At 46.0% G+C, this 25,635-nt stretch overlaps 2 protein-coding genes across 5 annotated transcripts in view; one reads left to right on the top strand and one right to left on the bottom strand.

Moving 5' to 3' along the window:
• The window catches only part of LOC144155800 (oxysterol-binding protein-related protein 6-like), a 149,013-nt gene that overhangs the window by 25,788 nt on the left and 97,590 nt on the right, over positions 1 to 25,635 (top strand). The window lies entirely within an intron of this gene.
• Positions 42 to 24,692, bottom strand: LOC144155799 (uncharacterized). 2 transcript variants are annotated; one of them, XM_077687466.1, is made up of 5 exons: positions 24,520 to 24,692; positions 12,466 to 12,555; positions 5,884 to 6,053; positions 3,194 to 3,380; positions 42 to 467 (listed from the first exon to the last, which is right to left on the bottom strand). In XM_077687466.1, exons 3-5 carry the CDS (start codon positions 6,051 to 6,053, stop codon positions 402 to 404), a joined length of 423 nt encoding a protein of 140 aa, XP_077543592.1. In that variant the 5' UTR covers positions 12,466 to 12,555; positions 24,520 to 24,692; the 3' UTR covers positions 42 to 401. The 2 variants fall into 2 exon arrangements, with proteins under 2 accessions (XP_077543592.1, XP_077543593.1); XM_077687467.1 differs by having other exon boundaries at positions 3,171 to 3,380; positions 24,520 to 24,687.

Below are 25,635 nucleotides of genomic sequence, written 5' to 3'. Positions count from 1 at the left end.
GCTAGTTCTAGCTGCTCCATACAGTTGTACTCAGCCGCCGGTGACCGTGAGTACGCAAAAGACCTTTATTTCTGTAACTTACAAGAGTTCAACACACTGGAACTTACTAAAAATACGTTGTCACACAGATAAAAGCGCATATATGCTTTGTGTGTCAATGATACCGCTAAATGCTGTAATTGTTACAATATTTTCAGCTGACGATGAGGCTACATTACACATAGAGGAATGCTGACAGTCGAGTGAGACACGAGTGACCTCCGCCAGCGCTAAACATCAGATTTTTCTCTGTGAGACCGGCGATAATGAGGCGCGCCTGGGCGAGGCGTATCAATTTAATCGGCGCACAAGCAGCCAAGGAGTATGTACAGGGAGCCCCGGAGCCGAGTTCAGGTTTCAAATCATCTTTCCATCATTCTCGTTCCGGCTTCCAAGTCCTCCTTGGATGAGCTTCCCAGATAATGCATCTGAAAGAAATAAACGGGAACGATTGCTTTCCTGCCCGAGTGGCGCTGAAACGTGTCCAAGATAGTGCCGTACATTAATTCGTGAGACGACGCAGCGAGTAGCGTGTTCTAAGCTTTAGAATACTGGCATCGCGTCTCATGCGTCTTGCCGCAGTTCCCAGCGTCTGACCCGACTCCTGCATCCTGTAAACGCAGCCTTGCGCCCCATGTAACGAGTTTTTTTTTTTTCTTAATCGTACTTAGCCTTGGCGAACTCTGCGTACGCAGTGACCCATATTTTTCTTTTTCATTTCCCCGCAATTTCATTTTTTTTTTCATTTCCCTTAGATAGCCTGAATGCTTCATTTTGTGATTTACACCTTTACTCGATCGCATTGTCAGCGCAGCGACAGACTGAGGTATATTAAAAAGGAAGGTATATATGGTTCTGGGCGCAAGATTCACTACTATTAATTGCTATTGTGCGTCAGTTCATGAAACGGCATTGTACAATGACCATGCACAGTGCAGGTTCTACCAGAGGAGTCAACGATAGGGTTTTTACAGACTCGAGACAGAGAATTGCATGCAGCAGCAACAATGCTCTGTTAAAAGGGGTTTACTGCCTACGACCTAAAAGCAGGGTGAATGGGTTACTGCACGGGATGTGGAGTTACTGCGCCAAGCATCCAAGTCGCATATTCTAGGCAGGCAGCGTGTAATATAAATCACCAAGCGCCATCGTATATATTCGGAATCACGCTGGAGGTTTCTTTTCCTTCCTTGCTTTCTTCCTTTTTTGGTGCGAAAGCACTCCTCTACCGGTTTCGAGGGAAATTTCTGGAGCCGGTTTCGCGAAGCCTCCCGTATTCTCACTTCCGCTAGGTTGATGTGCAGGATAGAGCCAACGGGCGTTAGGCCTGCCACGCCATGCTCTGAAGCCGACGTCGTCAACCGGTGGTAGCCCGCAGCTCGACGTACACGTCGCAGGATCAACTTGAACACAACCTAAGGCTGAGTCGAGACATTAGGCCTAACGTCACAATTTCACGTGTAATTTCGTGGACCGGTACCCATTGGAAAAATCATCCCTTGTACGTCAAGTTACGGGTGCGGTTTGACGTCGTAAGACCTCAAAGCCGAACGTTAGGCCTATAATGCATACCTGACAGTTGCTGTGGTTATTCTAGCGACGTGATACGTACCCACAGGGAAGCCATTCAAGACCCGCTGCGGGGGATTGGCCATGGTGCTTTAAAAGCTTGGTGCATGCTCGCGCACGCACAAAGCAATCAGTGAACAAGTCAATCAATAACTTGGAGCGCAAGCGCCAGTTTGGTCGACCATAAGAACTGTGTGCCCGCACTCCGAATCATGTATGCGTTACTCTGACGCATAACAAAGTGTTACATAGCCACAGAGTAGAACGTACGTAGCCGCTTCGGGTATTGACCAACGCTTTTTATAAGCAGGAGCGTGTGCTCCTTTTGTATTTTATTCCGCTGTAGACGCGGCCAAACAGTCTGTCTTTTTATCTCTTCTTTCTACCTTTTTCCTTCATTCTTTCTCTCTCATTTTGCCTGCTTGCTTGAACTGTGTTTTTTCCAATTTGAAAAGATTTTCAAGTCGCTTGTACACTGCATAAAAATGACTGACAGAAGGCCGCCTCCCCCTCCACGGCCGGACGGTGCTTGAACATTCCTGCTGTGCTTCTCCGCTCCTGTGCGAGAAATTAAAAGACAAGAATTCTCCCATTCCCTCAAGAAAATGGGGCGTATTGCATTAGGCTGACATTTTTGCTCGTCACGACACAGCTGGCAGACTGTCTATTGTCGTTCCAGTTGTCGACGCAAATGGGGGAGGGGGGGGGGTTAAAAATTATGCGTCTGGGGCGAAGTGGGTCAACAAGTTGCCGAGACTCTTCAGCACACTCATCAGTCACCGACGCCAACAGCAGCCGGGCTTCTTGCCTTGAGTAGTCGGACTTTGGCGGTTCTAGAAACCCGCAGCTTTCTCGTTCACGCTGTAGGTCGGTAATGGGGAACCGACGTGTATGAATCTCGGCTTACGGTCGTCCTTTTCGTGCGACGAAATCAAGGCAGCGTTCGTTGGCAGCTCCTCGCCACTTGGTTTCCTTGCTACAAAAGAGGGACACTAGCTACACGCGTCACGTATCGAGGAGGATCGGCTTCCAATCTGGAATTGTGTAGTTACTACAAGTTGGGGCACGCTTTGTTGTCGTGTGATACGCTTCATCCACTGCACAACGGGAAGGATTAGCCATGATTCAGGTTTAAAGGTCAGTAAATTCGGGTAAGTTTTTGAGAGGCGTTTGGCAAGTCGTCAATACACTGCGCAAGCCGGCCGTTTGAGTGGCCCGCACTTGCGTCGATTGGCCAACGCTTGTGATGGCCAACATAACTTAAAAAGTGGTTGTGGGGAAGCCCCGATCTGCAGGGCAGCACCGTTCAAAAATTTGCTTCCCGTCAAGAAAAAGAAAGACACCGGCAAAACAAATGAAGGTGTTTTATAAGCGCACGCTTAAGTCCTTCGCTGTACCTTTTGTCACCTGGCGTGCAGAACGCACTCAGCTGCTTCATGCGAGCAACTGGCACAAAGCAGCAGAGAAAGGCAAGATGGCAGCAGAGAGGTTTACTGGGACAGGGAAGCACTCCTCCTGGCAGAACGGGCGCTGGGCGGCGCGAGAGTGAGGCAAACCAATACCTGGGCCGCTAGTACGTGCTCACTTTGACATCTTTGGGCTGCTGACCGCTGTCGTAGTCACGCGCGTGAGCCTGCGAGTAGCCGCTCTCTTCGTCTCGGTAGTTCGAGTAGTAGCCGAACGCCATGAAGACGCAGCCGCCGATGAGCAGGAAGCCGCCCAGGCAGAGCATCAGGGGGCCGAGCACCCGGCGAAGGTCGGCGCCCCGGTACCTGCACAGTTTGCACGGCCGACGCCGCCGGTTGTCGTTCTGGCGATCGAAGGAGCAGGACTGCGCCGATAAGCGCCTGATTGGCGTGGGAATGCACCGTTCCTGCCGCTGATAAACCGTAGGGAACAGATACGGGACGCCCTCGGGACAGAAGACTGACTTCTTGTGTTTCGTTGAAAGCGGGGACTATCTTTCTCGCCCTGCGCTGCAGTTGCACTCGTGAGAAGCTTCGAGTTAAGCGAGAACTCGAATAAGGCGATTTAATTATAACGATGTTTTACTGAATTTTGTAAAGAAAAACAGGACCGGCACCACACACGTCTTGATCGCGAATGAAAAGGCAACGAAACCAAAGAAAGGTCCTACCGTCGCGTGACTGGGCCGTCATGATATCCCCTTAGCGCATGAATAAAGCGAAGCCCTTATAATTAACAATTATTTAATGTCGTCATTTTTCACGAACACCGAGATCGGGCCGTTTGTGTTACGCTGTCGAGTGGGCAGGTTCGTGACGCACCGATCTCTCGTTAAACGCGTACACCTCCTGCTTATGCCTCCCAAAAAAACATGTATGAGATTTTAAGACGTTCGAACTGCCAGTTTGGGCGATATTCTTCAAGAGGTAGCTCTTCCGGTTTCTGTTCTGGAACTGGTACGTGGCTTTCTAGAGACGCTACAAATGATAACGAGCACTCATGAGTCACGCCCTTTATCCGCTTATCTGACACGCACGCAACGTGAGTCAGCACTGGAGTGGACTGGTCACTGATGTCTCACTCACAAGCGGATGTGATATTACAGTTGCGAAATAGGTTTATTGCGTTTTCTTCTGAGACATGCGCCTTATGACGAATAGCTAAATACCGCTGCTTCACTTCATGCCTAATGTTGTTACCAGGTCGGCCTTCAGGATACTTTCGGCGAGGTACGAGCTATGTTCCTGTTATTCATTTCGGCTAAAGTCGCAAGAAAATATCTAAATACTTAGATGGCCGCTCTTACCAAAGTGTGATACACATTTGTTCAACGTGTGGGATTAATCCATATAGACAAACTTGGAGTCAGGCGATGTACAAAGATATGAATTCTGCCGTTATTTGCTCAAGGGCAAATTTGTTTTCAGTTTTGCCTTGGCAGTGACTGTCTCAGATATTATACCCATGTCCTTCGCAAGCAAGGACATAACCATGTCCTTAAGCCGCCGCAGCATAAAAAAATGTAAACAACTGTAATACCTGATGTAGCATAATTGCGGCTGTAGTTATGAGTAGTGGTAAAAGAAATGTCCGGATTTGCTGGAATTTCATTGCTGTCATTGTCATTACTGCCGTCATATATTACTGTCGAGCATGATGACACTAACGTAACCTATGCGATATATTGCTCGCAATTCGTATCAACTAGTATGTTTTCTGTCAAAAGACGCGTTAATTTTAAAAGACACTTTGATTCCTGATTGATTTTCTGCCGTCCACAGAAAGCCTGATTTATAAAAAAAACTATGCTGGTAATAAAATTAAAAATCATACATCAAAGCATAGAACGCCACAAATGAGCCTATTGTGCGGCCGAACCGAAATTGGTTGGACACGGCTAGTCATTCCCACCGGCATATATTTTTTTCGCCTGATTTCAAAGACGCGGATGGCTCAAATTATTATACACCAACGATTCTTGCATATTAACTGGCCGTATTTCCTTAGAGCACTCCCTACCTTTGATATTCCGAATGGAATGCTCTTCCGCCCTCAAGTGACGTCACGTCACGGCCTTTTCCCACCTGTTGCAAGTATCTTTTTCAGTAAATATGGTAGTGACAACCTTGTCAGTGTGCTATCTGGACCTTTTAACCCCATTGCCAGCAATTACCAGCTGTCAGTAAAACCCTTTTCCAGCCGCAGCACATCAACGACAGCAAACATCTCGTCAAGAAGAAACATTACGATTTAATTAACGGAAAAGGGTGGGCCTTACAGCCGTTCAGATTTATGGTCACGTGAATGAACAACACAATTCTGAAGTCCTTAAAAGCAATTAAGGACTCTGACAGTGCCGAGAGGGCCACCCCGCGGTTATTATCGATCGAATCCAGCGAGATGAAAGAAAACTATAGCACCAAAAGTCTACGCAGAAACAAGGCTATAAAAGTTCGTATCTCAGAAGGCAAAGATTTAGCGGCACGTCCTTTATCGACGCCGACTGGGAAAGAATCCGTCCAGCGTGAGCCTTAGGGTTGCGGCCGAGTCCCGATCTCCCTTATCTGCACCCCTTTGAGCAACGCACGCACTCGATGCAAGACGCCAGAGAGACAGACGTTCTTTGTTTCGACAATTAATCCAATCGCACCATGGCTTACCGAGGGCTCGTTCATTCTCGGGCAACTGCACCCACATTTAGGCGGGGGCACAAGCGGTCGGTGCACGCAAGCGCTGTTGTGAGTGAGCCGGCCGCGGTCAAGCGTTCAGGCCGCAACTGCACAAGCATGCCCGAAGGAGAGTGTTTACCTGTCGTAGTTCTCGTCGGCGGTAGGCGGCCGCACCTCGGTGTAGACGATGCCGGTGACCACGGCGCCAGAGATGAGCAGCAGAAGACCGACGCCGACGAGGCACATGGTGCACAGCGTCACCGCCGTCATGTTGCCCACGCGGAACGCTCGGAACTCGGCGTGCGTCATCTGTGCAAAGCAATAATGAGAGCAAGGTCACTGGTATGGACGACTATGGTTTGACGCATCCGGATAACGATGGACGTGACCCTACTTCACCATGTAAGCTTTCATCAGTAGGTGATGGCACCACGCATCGAAGCACAAGGTCGCGAACGCAATCACCATTTCCTCGAGAGAGAGAGAGAGAGAGAGAGAGAGAGAGAGAGAGAGAGAGAGAGAGAGAGAGAGAGAGAGAGAGAGAGAGAGAGAGAGAGAGAGAGAGAGAGAGAGAGGAATAAACTTTGATAATATCGAAAAAAAGTTTCAGAGAGGCGTCCTCATTCCAGGATGTCTTGAGCTCGGTCCACGTCGACATCCCTTTCTATCAAGCGCAGCTGATCTTCGAGGCCGGAGCTGGCCAAGGCTCTCTCTCCCAAAGCTATATGGAAAGGTAGAGGTCGGGGGGCAGAAGGTCTTGATCAAGAATGCTCGTGAATGGAAATTGGGTGCATATTTTTTAAACACACCAAGCAGCCGGGATAGATTTTGGGTAGTAGTACCTTACAGCATCCTAATTGTGACCTGGGTGTCTAACGGTCCGCAAAATCTCGTGGAAGTTTCACTAATGGCGCCTTTAAATTAACTATAGGAGGGGCCAATAACTTTCCCCGTGACGTAGGGCGCATGCGCTCCTGATTGGGTACGGTCGAGGGGCTGCCCTCGGGAACAAGTTTTGCGCTACTGGTCACCCCCTTGAAAGTGCCATAAGAAACAATACCCTTGCCTTTGCGTGTTTTGCTGAAAATCTAAAATCGTAGTGTTAAATAAACATGGACGTACGGTGCACACAGCACGCAACGACGGCGTATGAGCGCTGTTTTGTGGGACGGCCCGTTGAGCACCGCCTTCCGCCAATCTATATCTAAGCCAGCGCGCCACTACACAGTGGCCGAAAGTCCCCTAGATGTCCTAAATCGTTTCTGCTTCCTTTCCACTGACCACAAACGTCCCATCATTTCCGGTATGCTTTCCCACAAAGCTCTTCATTCTTAAGCAACCAGCTCTATCCTCAAAAAAGCAAAAGGCGGTTCTTGGAGTTATCGTAAAGATTTTCCTTCCTGATATCAAATTTATCTGCCCTGTTCTCTTCTAACGACGTTTTATTTTCATTTTTTTCCCTCCATTTATTCATTTCTGTCTCATTCGCCTCTGTTTGGGTTATGTTTGCTGTCTTTGCTTCGGCACCGTCCTTTCACAAAGTTTATCCTTCGCCTTCTAGTCTCTCCTAGCCCCCGCGTGCCCCCGCTTTCTTCGCGTAGAGGTACCTAAATACGTTAGCTGTTCACTTGTTCCTTAGCCTCTCCTCAAAGCATATTTCACTCCGAGCTTCTCTAACTTCAAATTATGGCAAGACAACATCTTCCGGCACTGTTTCGGTAGTTGTTTTACTATGCGCGCCTAAAGCGAAACGGCCCGCAGTTCTCTGGCTGGTTTGCTTCTAGGCGTGATGGCACGTCTGATTTTAAGCACAGTACTGCATTCGCAAATTTGAGACCAAGAACCCAAGAACCGTTACGCCTTTCCGAATTCCTCGCCACACTACTCCGCATTTGTTATGTGCTTCATTATAACTGAGTCTTGCTTTCCTTTAATTTTAAGTTGTTCTTCGTCAATTCTTAAATATTTTTTTTTCTTCGTTTATCCGCACTCCCAAGTGTTTGCATTCTTTGACTCTGGGTTTTTCGCCATGCTTAAACGACACTGCGTCAATGTCACGGTCGTTAAAAGGACTGTAAAGGGTACAAGCAAGTTGGCCTGTATGGGTAAATTGGAGCACTATGAATACAAATATAGCATTCACAGCAGCAGCAGTTCCTTAACGACGCAGAAAATGCCAGAAGCGTGGAAAAGGCTACCGTAACCCCATACACGTTCCTGCACTACATTTTGTGACATCAGGAATCTTGAATGGTGGACGCGTTTGGTGGAGCATTTTTATGAAACAAACACTGAGACACAGGGAGATGTAAATGTTTAAATCCATGCTAGAACGTTTGCTTGACATGTGTTTTTTTAAAAGACACAAACTTTAGCTAGCAAACAAATAAAATAGGAAACCTCTGCCCAGATGTAGGCTTTGTTTCAGCTTCGATTTCGTATATTTTGCCCTGCGTACAGGCGCAATAAAAAATTGCATGCATCCGGGGGAATGCGACAGCATACCATGCATATATTAACCACTAGACGTATAAATGCAACAGCCAGTTGCAAAATCAGATATTATTAGCGCAATAAGCTTGAAAGAGGCAACTAAAGCGCCAAGTTGGGTGAGTTGGTTACTAACTAATACCCCTGTCACACGGGCACTTTCAATCGCGATTGAGTCGATCCGGATCGAGCTCAATCCGGATCGGACACCTGCTACACGGCAGTTTCAATCGCGATCGAGTTCGATCCCGCTCGAACTCAATCCTGGTTTCTCAAGCGCGATCGAGGCTTCCAAGCGCGATCGAACGAAAGCGGCGATACTCTCGTCCCCGCTCAGTAATGGCACCGAATGTGACAACTTCAACTAACACCACAAATTGTGTCAAATAACTTGACTCAAATAAGCGTGAGGTAATATTTACATAGTTACGTATACCTACGACCGCGCGAAGTTACCAGACGCCGGCCGCAAGTACATGGTTAGCGCCATCTGGCGAACACAAGCGCAACCCGTGCAACTTCTCAATCGCGCTTGAAACGTGCCGTGTAGCAGCGGCAGTACGCCGAGCGCGCTCGAAAACTCGATCGCGATTCACTCCAATCGCGATTGAAAGTGCCCGTGTGACAGGGGTATAAGAAATTCATCGTACTAGCGAACATTAACACAGGGACAAAACTATGTTTCGTTTCCTCTTTAGCTTTGTTCCTCGCTAGTACGATGGATTTCTTACTTGAAAGAGGTGGCCGACAACTGGATTCAGGGATCGCATGTGTATTTTCTACACCTTCTTTCAGGCAGAAGCACCTGCTTAGACGATTTAACCACGGGTGGTGTAGTGGGGCGGGGCGTGAGGGTTAACTATGCCTTTCGCAGCCCCCTGCGAAATTTCCGGGTTCGCGGGAGGGGGATGGGACAACGAGGGCACTGACTCGGCTTTTAACACAATTAAGACAATTAAAAAATTATTGTTCGTTCGCAAGTGACAACCCAACAAACTCGCGCAAATTGGATGTCGGCTCTCAATTCGGTAAGCCATTTTGCGATGCCGTTAAGAATAAAAATAATTTATTACGCATTCGCCTGTAGTGTACCCCCAGTGAATGCCGCAGTTTTTATTAATTTTAGTTGGTTTTTGCGCTGTGTTTCTTTTTACTTTTCTCCGTCCTTTTTTCGGTATTCCGGCCCCCTCAGAAACGAAATTCTCCGTACGCCATTGAATTGAACTTTTACTGACTTTCATCCCGTTTCGTTTTTCACCTTCTCCCGTAAATATGTTGGCTTGCTCTGCCGCAAGGCGTACTTAGCTGACGTGCACGAAAAAATTCCGGGACCGATCCACATACATCTTCATTTTCAAATGCCGGGGACCTAGGCGCATACAGTTTCGGTGTAAAAGAGCGCCAACTTTTTATTCGGGGACCTTTTTCCGCATTACCACGTGCATCAGAAATATTAGAGATCCCAAAGGTGCCGTAACCCCTGCAGTACTGTCACTTTATGAGTAGGCGTCAAGGGTTGTTTTCCGACATAGGTATGGACAACTTGGGTGAAATAAACATTCGATACGACCACCATGAATACACTACTCACGTTTCGGCAAGGGAACTTACCTTCATCAGAAAAAATGCAGACTCAGCAGAGTATACTACTCTGGTGAAGGCAAGTCCACTTGTTGAAATGGAAGTAGAATAGTAAACACCGTTGTGATTGTGTATCACGTGGGTTCAACTAATATATATATATATATATATATATATATATATATATATATATATATATATTTATATATATATATATATATTTTTTTTTTCAAACAGCTGTGGAAACGAATTCATCAACCGCGGTGTGCTATCGCCTCCAGACATCATTGTGAAACAATGGGTACGATTCCGCTATGTGAGCGGTAAAATGCTGACAAAAATAACGCGTTCGGAAAACATGTTGACATGGAGCTGCGTCACATTCAACCGTTAAACTATAGGATGTACTAAACTTTTCTCGGACTTAATGTGTATGTTTGAAAAATTGCGTTTCACTACAAAAACATCTTGCAAGTACTCACAATACGAAAACCCGATTTTACGAATGTCGTGAATTAGCGAACAAATTGGGGTTCGCTCGCCGTTGAACCACAGGCGTAATGGTTCCTTGATTTAACGAAGTTGCTTCATATATATATATATATATATATATATATATATATATATATATATATATATATATATATATATATATAAAATCCAGGGAGTAGTAGAACTTTGAAGATGGTAGAGAACACAAGAGAAGAAAAACTTCGAACAAGGTAAAAGCACGATTGTGGCCTACGTTTCAGCAAAGAGAAAGCAAGTTCTCTTTGCTGAAACGTAGGCCACAATCGTGCTTTTACCTTGTTCGAAGTTTTTCTTCTCTTATATATATATATATATATATATATATATATATATATATATATATATATATATATATATATATATATATATATATATATATATATATATATATATAATCAGAATCGCTTTCCTGGCGGCCTTCAACATCTGTATGTTTGAGCTGCGAGGGAGAGCTGACATTTTTTACTTATAAACTTATAAATAGTAATTTATAGAAAGCTTCGCCTATTAATACACCAAATCCTAGCCGACGTTTTTCAAAAATTTTTTAAATAAATTATTTTTCTTCCAGCAATGAAGATCTCCAGACATGTACGTGTTTCTTAAAGCCACATTGATTTCTAGTTGGCAGCTTTTTATTTTCAAGGAAATCATATATACGCTGGAAAATAACCTTCCTAAGGCCTTTCGAAAATGTTGGCAGTTTGGAAATCGCAATGTAGTTAGTTTTGTCTCCATTTTTGCAAAGCAAAAGAACGTCGTCAAGTTGATTTGTACGGAAATACACCGGTGGACAGAAATATTTTGCACGCGTGTGTTAATACAGGGACCATAATATCAATTGCAATTTTCCAGGTTGCATATGATAACTATTTATATCACATTTCTTGTATTTTATTGCAGAAGATACACCTATCAGTTTTGTTTCAGCGGTACGTGCCAAAAAAATGGTACCAGCACAAGTTTGCGAGACATATTCACATGCATCATTACTTAAAATTGTGTGTTGAGTAAAATGGTCGTTAAAAGCATCAGGCACTAAATTCACAAAAACATACTTTGTAATTTTTCTTAATTTCCAAGTGGCCCGCACCCATCGGTCACTCAAAAAAAGACTGTTTAAATAGGCTAATTTGGCTCTGACAGAAAACATTCTTCACCAGAAATTCGTTTCTCGTCCATCTAGTTGGACGACCTTTCCAACTGCCATCAATGCTTTCCCGGACCATTTTACGATTCCTTCCCATTGAAGTGAGTGCGCACGTACGCACGCGTATTTAGGGCTGAGCGTAAATTAAGCTTTTTAACCCGATTAATACGCAGGGTGTACGACGGTTAAGCGATTTTTTTTTTATCCGCTGCGTTCAGATCTACAAAGAACAAACAGCTCACTTTGCGTTTGACGCTTGTTTTCGCCGGCAGGTCACTGACACGGGGCGTTCATAGGAAACGGTTCCAGTTGGGGAGGCAAGGAATACTGCTCAAAATTGCCCGCGAAAGCAGCAGGTTTCTTTGCTTGCTCACATTCCTCAAGGGTCTGTTTACTCTAAATGGAGACAATGTAGGTGCCTGCGCGCGAATATCAGCGAATTCATAAGTGGCACTATCTCTGGAAGGAGAGTTCTGCACTCACCACCATTACGAGGGAAGCAAATATATAGAAATAAGGCTAGTTTTCGCTGATACACATGTTTTTAGGGCTGTGGACAACCTTCTACTTACGAAAGGAAGACAATGTCCGCCGCCTTCCGGGCTTCCTTTGCTCGGCCGATTCCGTCCTTCCATCCTGAATGTCTAGCCTAATATTATGTTTCGAAGACGTATGTACAAACTGAGGGACAGGAACATGCATACATGCGTGCACGCCCGCACGCACACACTCGAGCGCACACAGTAAACTTTTGTAGCAGACTGTCCCCACGAGAAGCAACGGCTTTTATGAGCCGTGCAAGGTGCCCCTTTGAATCGTGCATGCCGAGGCAACGGCACTTCAGTGCAACGCCCTGTATGCCGGCAGCCACTGTGTGCTTCGCAAGGGCTTTATACCCGTCATCGATCGGGCAGCCCTGGCGACCAACTTGACCATAGGAAGGGAAAGAAATTCGAAAAGGCAGCTCACCTTTGAAAAGGTCCTCGTGTACGGCAGGAAAGGCGACTCGTCTGCTCCTCTGAAGGGTGGCCGGCGCGTCTATCAGGTCGCGGGCAGTGCCTGAGAGGAGCAAATACGAGCAGGTGAGATAATAGAGCCCCTCCCGGAGGTCGCTGCTGGCGGCGCACTTATCTCCCAGGCATTCCAGGGAGCTCGCGTAGGACTCATGCCGCGCCGCGTGTTGGAACGCCTTGTTGACGGGCTACGTCACCCTCGGATACGCGTTGAGCTGTCCGGGGAGCTCCATAAAAACAGCGAAAGGCCCGTCGATCGAGCGTCTTCTTGCTTTTCGCAGTGAATGAAACCGGAGGTTGTAGTATAGTAGTAAGTAGTAGCAGGCGTTGCTCGCCGAGGTGGAGTTTGCCTTTCACGAAACTGCCGGAAATCGCTTCGCCTTTAGAAGCGACACCATATATCGTATCAAAGACACGGAAAGTTCCACAAAAACTTCAGGAGACGACACACGTCTCTTTGTTACAATTCAGTAACCCCAACGAAAATTAACCTGCAACGGACGATCTTTTTTTCGTGACCTCGGAAGCTAAGAGTGTCAAAAGCGGCAATAAAGAAGCCGGGGTTCTCTTTCACCTCCTATAACCAGGTAGCAGTGGTCAAGTCGAATTGTGCACAGGTGAATGTCTCCTGACGTCGCACTGCTACGGTTTAGGCTATCATATGTTCACTGTTAGGATCCAAGCCATTCCATGTTAACACTCAAAAGTTCCAACTAATCAACTACTCTGGTCTAACCCCCCCCCCCCTTTCCAGTACTGCCTGCTGTCACCGAAGCACTCGTTTGCGCGGCAAGTTCGAGCACCTAGAAGGCTACAAGTGGGTTACATAGCAAGTAACGCAAAGCAGACCGCACGCCTGATGCGAGTACACTGGGGCGGTAAAACGGCACTTTATTGGTGTGCACTCGCAGGGCTCAACGATCCCAATATTGCCGTATTGCGCTCTTTGTATGCGTAGGTCAAAGGTTCGATTCAGAACCGAGTTTCAGTACGTTTCCATACTTGAGCGCGAATGTAACGTGGAACGCTGTACACCGGCAACTGCCAAGGGGCATGCCGCGCTGCGAAAAGCGTAGCATTCACTCAGCCCAAATTCTTCTGCTTCTATCCAAGTTTATTGCAGCGGCTCGGGGCCAATAAACATTTTCGTTCTGGTCAACCACCTTGCCGCTTTTTCAGGTCTTCAAATCAATTTAAAGTTTGTGTACGGGAATTATTTATTTTTCAACCTGTAGTCCGAATTTCGTCACAGCTCTAGCGCAAGTCCCACGACGACTGAAATGTTTTATTTTCATTGAACACTGAAACCTTCAGTACTCGTATCTAAAGCGCGCGCCCTATGGACTATATCACGACCGCTCAACATGCGGCCTTCTAAAGCGAGCACAAGGAACAAGGGACACAAATTATCTTACCGTCTGCCGGCATCAACAAAGCAAGACCTGCAACACGGACGAACAAGAAATGGAGAGAATGAAAGAATTTTCAAAAGTCATGCGAAATTTTAATTTCAAGGCACGGTGACTCAGATCGTCAAACATTGAGGATTTAATAATGTAAAGAGCATCGAGATCTGAGAGAGTTCATATGCGCGCATGCTCTCGACAGCGAAGCGGAGCGGGTTCGGCTAAAAAAGAAGTCGCTCGCGCCTTTTTTGGACCTTAGCTTAGCTAGTTTGCAATTAGCGAATAGCTTCTCCAGTTAGTGCAGCGTTCGACCGTAGGTGCAGTCCTTGTCAAAATTTTCTGGTCCATGGCTACAGTGCATAGGCCACAAAAATTTTTACATACAAGCTTACCTCTTGAATGAGGCTTAAAGCGTTTTATGCCTGAAAGCTGGAGAAAACGCGTTTCTTTCTTACTGCCATAAAATAATTTGGTCGCAGTTAAACGTCACGCTTTTGCTTGGGATTATTTGTGGACAAAAAACCTTTGGTGTGTCTTAGAAAATTTTGACAAAGACTGTACTCCCAACGCTACTGCTACACCGAACTCTCAAGGTAGCGTCTTTCAGGCCAGCCATGATGTAAACTTATATTACAAAAAAAAAAAAAACAATGCCCCGGTCATTCAGTTGTGCCGGCGTTGTTCTAGCGTAGACACTCATCGTAGGTAAAGGCAGCCGTCTTGCGCAGCGCCAAAGCTATCCTATATAGCGACGGCGTGCCTGCTATCGCGATGCAGCTCCTAATAGCCGGAGCCCGCGAAGCAGGAAAACAGGAAAACGAGCGGGTATATTAATGAACGCCACAACTCCCACTTCCCTGACTCGGAGCTAAAAAACAAAAGCGAAACAGTAGCCAGATTTATTGCTTCCCGTTGTGCTCGCGCGCAGAGCTGGCCACGAGCTGCAGAGGTATAACTACGCAGGTACGTGCTACACGCACCAGCACCGCGCACTCTTTTTCCGCCACCGGCCGAGGGCTGGACAAAAACACCGCTCGGTTGACAACTCCCCGCGCAACAACCGCAAGCTTGAACGCGTCTGCGCGCAGTCGTTTCTGGTCTCGTTTGCGAGACTTGAAGACATACTTGTCAATATAACCTAGTGGTAACCGATGGACAGGCCGAGGTTTTTACAGCGAAGTTGATGATTTGATTGTGGGGTTTAACGCGCCGACGCAACGCAGGCGATGAGGCGCGCCGTAGTGGAGGGCTCCGGATTAATTTTGACCACCTGGGGATCTTTAACGTGCGCCGAAATCTCGTACACACGGGCGTTTTTGCTTTTCGCCTCCATCAGAAAAGCGGCCGCAGCGGCCGGGAATCGAACCCGCGACCTCGTGCTCAGCAGCGCAACGCCTTAGCCACTGAGCCACCGCGGCGGGTTTTACAGCGAAGTTGTATATGCCTAATCCCCCCGGTTCTCGCGGTGGAGCGCCCGCTTTACCCAGCGGCGTGTGTTCAGCATATGAAAATTCATTTAAAAATAAAGAAATGTCTTAGGGCCTATATATTTGGTGCGATGATATTGGCCCAGAAGAAATGTCTTCCCATCAATGCAGTCGTGTTCAGAGGTGAAGCCGACTTTAAAAAAAAAAAAAACCGGTTCTAGCTTGGTTTTTGTAAGCTGGCTTTCCCACATTGTCGGTTGCGCAGTGAAGCATTGCCATCGACGGGGGGAGTATGGTTACAGCCGCACTTGATACTCCACTCTACCGCTGCCTTCTTTTTGCGAGTCGTGTATACTGCTCGCCACGCGCGGTATCTATCTCCCCTCTGCCATTGCGCAATGCCGCGCGCTCCTCGGCGGCCACCTGTGCGGCTGAGTGGAGCCTGCGCCGTCATTGGCGTAGCCGCGCTATGATAAAGCGCCATTGTCTCTACCCAAGAATCGTGCCTACCCTTAGTTTGGGACGTAGCCACTGTCCTTATAATTCAACATAGCCAACCCCTAATATGGCGAAACCCCAACATGTCAAATTCAACAAGACCTCCAGTTTTGCTGGACTTCGTTCTTGCCACGGTGGAAGGGCTCTGCTTTTTTTTTTCCATTATTTGGGGGGTTAAATTTGGCTATGAGGTGCGCAGTAGTATACTAAATGGCTCCGGGTTAATTTGGGCCACCTGGGATTTTTAACCTGCGCTGAAATATACACACGCGAGCGTTTTCGCTTTTCACCTCCATCTTTGAAAAGCGGCTGCCACGGGTGCCGCGGTCGGGATCGAACGTGCGTCTTTGGGCTCCGCAGTTAAACGCTTTAGTCAGTGAGCCACCTAACAGAGAGAGGCTTACAGACAGGTCGTGTACACGATGAGCGCCCAAGGGCATTCACGCGTGTCAAAGAAAACGCTGCAGTTATAGTGCGCGCACACACACAAGCAGGTGCAATTTATTTATTTATTTATTTATTTATTTATTTATTTATTTATTTATTTATTTATTTATTTATTTATTTATTTATTTATTTATTTATTTATTTATTTATTTATTTATTTATTTATTTATTTATTTATTTATTTATTTATTTATTTATTTATTTATTTATTTATTTATTTATTTATTTATTTATTTATTTATTTATTTATTTATTTATTTATTTATTTATTTATTTATTTATTTATTTATTTATTTATTTATTTATTTATTTATTTATTTATTTATTTATTTATTTATTTATTTATTTATTTATTTATTTATTTATTTATTTATTTATTTATTTATTTATTTATTTATTTATTTATTTATTTATTTATTTATTTATTTATTTATTTATTTATTTATTTATTTATTTATTTATTTATTTATTTATTTATTTATTTATTTATTTATTTATTTATTTATTTATTTATTTATTTATTTATTTATTTATTTATTTATTTATTTATTTATTTATTTATTTATTTATTTATTTATTTATTTATTTATTTATTTATTTATTTATTTATTTATTTATTTATTTATTTATTTATTTATTTATTTATTTATTTATTTATTTATTTATTTATTTATTTATTTATTTATTTATTTATTTATTTATTTATTTATTTATTTATTTATTTATTTATTTATTTATTTATTTATTTATTTATTTATTTATTTATTTATTTATTTATTTATTTATTTATTTATTTATTTATTTATTTATTTATTTATTTATTTATTTATTTATTTATTTATTTATTTATTTATTTATTTATTTATTTATTTATTTATTTATTTATTTATTTATTTCCCTATGGGTACTAAGACTTGTGCGTTTTTATGTAATTGAGCGTAAAATTGTGATTGTGGAAACTACAGCTTCCATTACTTTGTCGCACCGAGTTGGGAGCGATCAATTCGCCGTGGCACCGAAGCGTGACTGTTGTCCCTTTTTCGACATGTGCGGCATAGAGGGAACCCGTGCAGCCATTCCGGGCACACACACGGCCTGAGGCAGTTATTTGTGCTTAGCCAAGCGCGGCCTCGATGCGTGCTACACAGGCGGGCCCCACGTTCTTCGGTAATTAGACGCCACGCAAACGTCATGCGTGACAGGCGTAGTAAATTCAACCCCGCCGCGCCAGTCTCGTGCGTCAGCTGTCAACAGGAGCCCGTTTCGTCCAACGGTCGGCGCTCTGCGAGATACGTTCAGTTACTTGACATCCGCCAGCAGGTGCGGATGGGTGCGACGACTGAGCTGGCCTTTTTTGTCCTATTGTGCTGAAAACTCACTAATAGCGAGTCGTAAGGACTTACTTGATTCGTCGCTATCTTCCCGTCTGCCACGAAGATGATTCATCGAACTTCAGCTTACGCTTGACGAAAGAAATTTTGCTATTTCGCGTGAAAACATGAGTGCATGCCCCAAGCGGCAGGAGCCGTTTGTCGCGTAGCCGTATTAGTGCGATCAACTTAACCTGTAGGAGTATTAATTTAGGTGAGGTTAAGGGTAAGTGTATTCCACTTTATTTGAGTATATCGTTCGGCGTCTGAGCGGCCGAATGCATACTCGCAAGATTAGTCATTTTAGTTTTTTTTTTAATCAACTGATACCTACTAGCTTCAATTTGAGCGCTGGTTCCCGTTATTATAGTAACCACGGACAGCCGTCTACCCAAGAGGAAACGAAGCCCGCTGTTAAAGTGTGGCCGGCGTTTAATTGTGGCCCAGTGCTGCCGGTTTTGCTTCTAAAAAGAACAATTCTGCTCGGAGCAAGAAAGTGCAAAAATTGAAGCTCTCCGTCATGTAATAAAACAAAAATTTGAACACCTTACGCGCCCCCAGCATATATTTCGACCACCCGGAGATAAACTTCAACCCGTAGTTGTTCCCGCTTTTTGCCTCCACGTGAAAAACGTAGACAGCCGAAAACCGGACCCTCGACGAAGTGCTCAGTATATCGCAACGCCTCAGTTACCGGGCCACTGCGGCGGTTCGTGCACGGCGTTTCCCATGTCTTGAGCTTTCACTGAGATGAAACCCCACTTTACTTTCGCGTACAATCCGCAACTATAGTGATACACGAACAAGAAAACATGAGCCTGAGAACGTGAATTACTTCGCAAATACCAGTTCGCGAATTTTCGCGAATACCAGTATAAGCTCGTCGCATTTCGCAAATTAAAAAACCATTCCAAACTTAAGGGATTTTCGCGTCAAAGCTACCCCTGGGCTATGAGACGCGCCGTAGTGGAGGGCTCCGGATGAATTCCGACCACTTGGGGGGATTTTAACAGGCGCCGGAATCTCGACACACGTGCGTTTTTCTTTTCACTTCCGTCTCGTCGCATTTCGCCGATGTACCAGTACGAGGTTGTTTGCTCCAATAAGATATACTTGAGGAATCGTGTCTCCAGCTTCGTGTTACTAGCTTTTAAGTGTGTGGCTTGGACCAACAATAAACTTTCCAGCCTCGAGTTTAATTTGTGACTGACTGCACTTTTGTACTTTGCACAAACGCTGCTGCTTTAAGGGACAATTCGCTGCAGGGCACTGAAGCCTGGTGTCTTCCCCCCCACCCTATCGGGGAAGAAAACTCCAACACAGCCTTCCCGGTGAATGGCGACAGTTGCAGGCACGGTATGCGTGCAGGAGATGGAATAGCGGCGGCATCCGGACAAAATGATTCTGGACAAAATAATCCCGGACAAAATGGTCCCGGACAAAATGGTCCCGGACAAAATGGTCCCGGAAAATATGGTCGAAAGTTAAAACCCGGACGCGTATTCACAAACGCTTCGCTGCACAGAGCACCCACGTGACATGTCTGCTTGCGCGATGCAAACGGTAATTAAAGGTCATTGGCTGCGCCCCAAACCTAAAGCGACCTAAAACATACCAATTCACTATTATTAGCAAAAACAATACGCAGATTTGAGTTTAGAAAAAGAAATTATATTTGGAAAAAAGTTAAACAACGGAAAAAAAAAAACTAAGAAACAGACCTGCTAGTGATCGAACCCAAGCCGTCAGCGCCAGTACGCAATACTCTACATCGAGGCCACAGAGCCCGAACGGTGAAACCCTTTTAGCAGACGCCCAAAAGAATAGTGCACGTAGTGACATCCCATGTCACGTGTGTGCTCTGTGCAGCGAAGCGTTTGGAAACACGCAACCCGGACAATATGGTGCCAAGTGTAAACCCGGACAATATGGTCCCAAGCCAGCGTGCGCAAGGCATTATGGTACAAATTATCGCGGTTAATTAGCCCGCCCACATTAGTTGGTAACTGAGGGCGCGTTTCCTTGTATTCATTGTTATTATTTTTTAATGCTAGCCGCACTAGCCGGGATGCGGCCCGTTCATCACATGCAGTTTTGGCATAGGTCTGTTGGCACAAAGAGGGGAGTGAAAAAAGATAGCGGGAAGCGAGGCAGGTGAGATTACAGAAGAGGGTGTCATATCGCAGAGCAAACGTCCTGGAAGAGGGGCGAGGATTAATCCCCCTCCCCCACCCTGTTTGGGCCGGCTGATTTCCCTCTTGCTCGCACGAAGGAATTCCGGCATTACTTTAGCATTGGAAATGTCGGTGTTCTATAAAGAAGTCATTTTTGAGTGTTATTTTACTATTAATTTTGACTTCGAGTTAATAACAACCAACCGAGCTGGTGCTATGCTTATGCACAGCGGTTATTCCTGCACTCGTATCAATGTTAACGAATAGACGCTGCATTGAGCCTGCAGGCAGAGGGGAGTTAGCAAGACGAAAGTTACAATTTTGACTAAATGAACCTTTTTTTGAAGTGCAATCATTAGCCATTCCCGTTCATGTATGAGAGATGTTCACAGTAATTAACAAGACTGCAGTAGCAGTTATTATTACAAAATGTTTTCCGCAGCAATAGTGTATGCCAGCAGAGTGTATAGCGAAAATGAGGGAAGTCAGCTTGCGGTTTATTGTAGCTCATTGAAGACAGAAGTATGACTTCTGAAAACAAAAGCAGAAGAAATAAACGGGAAATGAACAATGAGGAACTCATCTATTACTAATGATCGTATGTGACCAAATGACCTACTACAAATCGTCCCATTACGAAAGCCATGTGACGAACGGGCCTACAACAGCATGAAAACATTCAGTATGTGCTTAATGAATGCCCTTGTCGTTTTCTGCAGCTGCATTTAACACCTTGAAACTTCAAAAATAATGCTGAAACATCCGCAAGATTCTGCTATTTCCATTACTCACCCAAAAAGTGATCGCTACAGATATCGACGACATTTTACACGGTCGAAGGATCCACTTGGGACCATTTTATCCGTGTTTCCTCTGGGGACCATATTGCCCGGACCATTTTGACCCTTTTGTCCTCAACCATATTGTCCTACGCCCAACAGCGACATCCACGCCGTATCATTGTGAGCCAGTTGCTAGTTGCGATTGTTAAACATTATCGCATGAGCTAACAGGACGGAAGACAGGGCAAGCGCTAGTCGTGTGGGCTTCTTTCGTCCCGTTCTCAGCACACTAATAATATTTCACAACCCACACCGTGCCAGCCATGCATGCATAGCCTATAAAACGAGGCGTGCCGGCTGTATCACATCTTTTTTTGGCACCGACACTATAATGTATCAGACATAGCTCGACCGCGAGAGATATTCTGTTAGCACTGATGGGTATCCCCCCGATATCGAGGTGTTTTTTTTATTCTGTGCTGCATGTTAGTGCGCTAACCAAAGGCCGCACGAAACCACTCGTTTCGTACGAACTTCCTCGCGCGCAGTTCTTGGAAAGGCACTGTTCCGCGGGCGTAACGTCGGCCGTAAGTTAATTAAATAGCCCTGCTTGTCCCAGAGCCCTAAATAATTCAAAAGGGCATTAGGCTAAGTGAGCCCTGCGTGACGTAAGGCACTGTCGCGTATCCATACCAGCTCGATGTAGTATACACACGCGGAAAAAGAAAGGCGAGGCCACTAGGTAACAAACCCGACGACACAGCGCCTGTCGCGCTTGTTTCTTTACGCGCCCGTGTTTTCGCGCTGTACTTAATTAAGTTGAAAAATGCACTAGCCCTATATGCTTTAACCGCGCTGGGCTTGTCCTTGTGCGCTCTCAGGGTGCACTTATAGCACGCGCTGCGTCGACTCCACTCCGATTCTTGAAAAAGAGCGACGGTTGCTTCTGCTGGCTTGTCTGCCTTGTTCGTAATTTTCTTTTTTTTTTTTTCTCTCCTCAAAGCCTCTTAGGCGTCTCCGCTGTTTCTGGGTGGCTTTCTGCTGCCGGGTGCAGCTGGGGAGCTTTACGCTGCCTGGCTCTGCTACGTCCTTCACTATATACACGAGGAAAAACGGACGGAACGCGAGGCCGCCGTCGACGGGGAAGTGTTTGATGGGTACACGTGTACTATCGAACTACCGAGCAGAGCGAACTGTGCATTGTGCTGAGCAATAAGCACGAGCCCTCGGAAGGAGTGCTCGGGTGACTCCTGGAGGGAAGTAATTTATTCTAGCTTGTAATCGAGAGCGCTTTTTCTCCGGTAATTGCAGTTGCTCATCAGTGAACTGTTTTTGCAAATAATTATTATTATTATTATTATTATTATTGTTGTTGTTGTTGTTGTTGTTGTTGTTGACTGAAGATGTTGACAGCAGGGCTACCGTTGACCCCTGAACAACTGAAGAAAAAGAACTGGGTATAAACTTCCTGCTGTGCCCTTTTTTTCGCTAATATTTTACTATTTTGTAATGTTCGGAGAAGTTCAAAGTTCAGGGGGGAGGGAAGGGGAACGTCCTTGCCCCCTTACTCAGCGTCCCCCACTTCTTCCTCTAATTCGCTTTATCCAAACCGTCGCGCGCACGTACATGCTTTCTTCTGCCTGTTACAAAGTTTGTCTTTCTTGTGCCGTATTGGTGCGATTGGCATGTCCCGAATTTTTCCCCCCGTGCTGTTTCACGAATTCGCGTTTCAGCCTTTCGTCATTTCGGGCTCGGTTCTTGCAAAAGCGCCCGCAGTTCTCGCGCAGTGGCCTTGCAAAATTAATCCGGAACCCTCCACTATCTCATAGCCCAGCGGCTGCTCTGGAGCGTTAAACGAAACATTCCATTTCCACAGGAAACCCGCGCAAGCAAAACAGCGCGACATCAATGTACTTCTTGGGAACATATGGAACAATTGCCACAAAGCGCAGCTATCGTCTGCTATGTGGAAGTCCTCTGGTTGTCCTGATCGTCAAGATCTCGCAAATTCGTTGCGTCATGAGTAATTTTGTTTCAGGATTATACTGATTTCTATGATTTCATTTTTTTCTGCAGTCCCCTAAACAGCATTTTTAGGTGCTCGTTTTAGCCTCGTTTCGGGAGCCTCGGAAATATGTGCAGTTACGCGTTCTTTTGCGAACTTGTTTACTTGTGCTCAGACTTACCATTTTTTTGTGCCCTCAAAAAATTACCTTGCTTGCATGCATGAGGTCCTCACTTTTGAGGCAAGCCACTCGTTTTTTGTTTCGTTTTTTTTGCATTTTGTTTGTTGCCCGTTTTTCTTGTTCTAAAAAGCTCAAATCGAGGTGGAAGCACGCACTCGCACCACTACCGTGCACGCATGCATTCGCACCAGTACCACTACTGCCTCGATCGAAAGGCAGTGTAAAAAAAAAAAAAAAACATGTGAGCGTTTAGAGCTGCGCACAGCGCTATCGCCATTAAAAAAAAAAAAAAAGACATCGCGGAGACGTTACATGTACTGTGTAAATACCTCTTATGCAAATAGAGTTCTCAGGGCCCCCTCGTAGAGGTGTGTTCCGCACGTAATGCCGTTCTTCCAACCACGTTCCCATCAACGCTGTCGAGAGGCGGCGGCACGTGACAAAGGATCCGTCCGCGCAAGCGATCTTTCTGCGTCTGCAGAACCGCGCCGACGCACTTGTTTCGCTGGATTCGAAATAGGCGGCTGTACGATTAAAGCCTAGTGATCCTCTCGCGAAGAGCTGATTGAAAAAGCGAGGCTAAATATAATAGACCGTGCGTGGCGAAGCGAATCAGGTACAAAACACTTGAAGCGCCGTGTCGCCAGCGCTGAGAGTAACAAGAGGCGTCTCGTAAGCTGGGGCGTGACTTAAGAGAGCCGGCGAAGATTAAATTCTTCGGTGTAATTTCCTGTCGCAGCCGTTCGCGCCGCGTGCAAGCTCTCAAAGGGGGCGCCAAGGGGCTCACTCCCCACTCGCTCGTTTCCCGAGCCGCCGCAATACGGAGATAGGAAATGGGGACAGGCGGAATATGAGAAGAGGGCTAGCGAAGATCGTACCAGAGTCCTTCAATGCTTTGAAGGGCTCTGATCGTACTAAAAACTTGCGTCCCCGAAAAATCTGCCAGATTTTCCTTATATCCATCTTTTTTGCGTTACATCGCCGGTATGACTATTGAAATCCCTTCGACGCACTGGCACCACGCATATACAAGGCATCACACAATGGCGACGATAGGACAGTATGCGTGCATTCTACCTCGATAAGATATCGGCGAACGCGCTCGCAAACAGGAAAAAGAAAAAGGCTTTAAACCATGTATACAAGGCTGCCGAACAAAGCTCGAGTGTTTAGACAAAGGGACGAAGTACACTCTGCTCCTCTCCGCGCCGTCGTTCCGTGAAGGCAGTGCGCTTTCATCAAGTAACGAAGCAGATTTTCGTCGAAACACGCATTGCGGGGCTTTGATGCTATAGCCGAACGTGTAATTCGCTTCGAGGTCCAGTCAACGGCGAAATAGCGATGCTCTGGCCGGGCGTGGCGACGGTTATGTTGGCGCTCCATGTCAACAGGCTCGGGAGAACGCTTGCTATAAAGAAATGCCAGAGCGGCCCTGTCGCACGGCTGTTTGTCGAAGCCGACGCCCTTCGCGCTGCTTGGCCAGCGGGCGGAAGATCGGTGCGCTTACCGCGTGCAAATACATTAGCAGCGGCCACTGCACGAACTAGGCGGAGGGAGCTACGGGGTGCCGTCCTCGAGACGAAGGCGCACGGACGTTGCTTGCTCCGCTCAGCTCAGAGCCGGACAGAAAAGGAAACAAATACATGCTCGAAACCGCGGTCGACGCCGCAAACCGCACCCACCCCCCCACACACTCTCAAGTATTATAGCATGCACTCACAGCAGCGCGTCGCCCCTCGCTGGCAGATGAAGACTTGTCCAGGGAATGGCCGAATAGAAGTGTCGACTTGTGGCCTCCCGCTAGCTTGGTCTGTGGAGAACGCGGCTCGGGCGTAGGAAACGGCCAGGGTCCGAAGTTCGACTCGCTTCCTAGGCGGCGATAACGCAGAGGACGCCAACGGTTCTCGCCGTGCGTACACAAGCCCTCCTCTCCCTCTCTCTTCTCATTGTTTTAGTGTTTTCTTTTTTTCCTCGCGTCGTCGTTCCTATACGCTGACTTGGTGCGTAGGCAAAAAGATACACATAGCGTATATATCAGGTGAACTGCCGCCCGCCGTGCGTGCCTCGGCCGTATCTCGCGTCGTTGCCATGGCACTGGCAGTTAAACTGGATAGCTAAATGCGTGCGACGTCGCTTTGTAAGGCGCTGGATTCCTTCGTCGTTCTCTTGTCTTCGTGATCGCCAATAAGCAAAAATGAAATTGACACCTTTTAACAGCCCAGAAATAATGGCGCGTACCCACTGGTAACGAAGCCTCCATCACTGTTCATCGGTATGAATACTGGTAATGTCGTTTTGTATGCGCGTCTTCGATGCCGCCGCCGTCGCCGCGGGTGATGGTCCTGGCATAACCGGCAGGTCCGGCATGCTGCGGGAAAACCGATATAAGCAAATACGTGGATGTTCTAACGAACCAGGGGGCTACTATGAAAAGAGGGGCTCAGAGGGAGATGATGTAAAAGAAACCACCTGAGCCTGTTTTCAATTTTCGCCGTCACCTGAGAATGACTCACACTTGCTACGCAAAACAGATTCTCCATCATAAAAAAAAAACACGTGCTAACACTAGCAGTTCGAGATGCACATGTCTGAAGTAACGCAATTATATTCGCTGGCGCTATGGCTAATACATGGGAACACGTCAAGAGCAGTCGCCACTGACTAAATGGGCATTTTTTGTCTCGAATATATAATGACTATGATATATAATTTTAGACGTTATGTTCGCCAACTGCGCATTTTAACATGATCGATTACTCACCGCTTAGAGAATCTGCCAATGTTCTATTTAATTATCACAGCGAGCCAGAGGCCTGGACGAGGGTGTTCAGCTTTG

The sequence above is a fragment of the Haemaphysalis longicornis genome, unplaced genomic scaffold (genome assembly GCF_048455015.1).
Source record: "Haemaphysalis longicornis isolate Haplotype H1 unplaced genomic scaffold, Haemaphysalis longicornis Haplotype H1 scaffold_1, whole genome shotgun sequence".
Lineage (NCBI taxonomy): Eukaryota > Metazoa > Arthropoda > Arachnida > Ixodida > Ixodidae > Haemaphysalis > Haemaphysalis longicornis.
The sequence above is the reverse complement of the archived record's forward strand: the minus strand, read 5'-3'. Positions and strand labels throughout refer to the sequence as shown.

What these genes read in the sequence shown, in the direction of transcription:
- LOC144155799 (XM_077687466.1), bottom strand. Translation starts at nt 6,053, where the DNA reads ATGACGCACGCCGAGTTCCGAGCGTTCCGCGTGGGCAACATGACGGCG. An exon ending in GCCGACGAGAACTACGACAG is followed by an intron (nt 3,381 to 5,883) that starts GTAAACACTCTC and finishes CAAACTGTGCAG; the next exon opens with GTACCGGGGCGCCGACCTTC. An exon ending in AGCAGCCCAAAGATGTCAAA is followed by an intron (nt 468 to 3,193) that starts GTGAGCACGTAC and finishes TATTTCTTTCAG; the next exon opens with ATGCATTATCTGGGAAGCTC.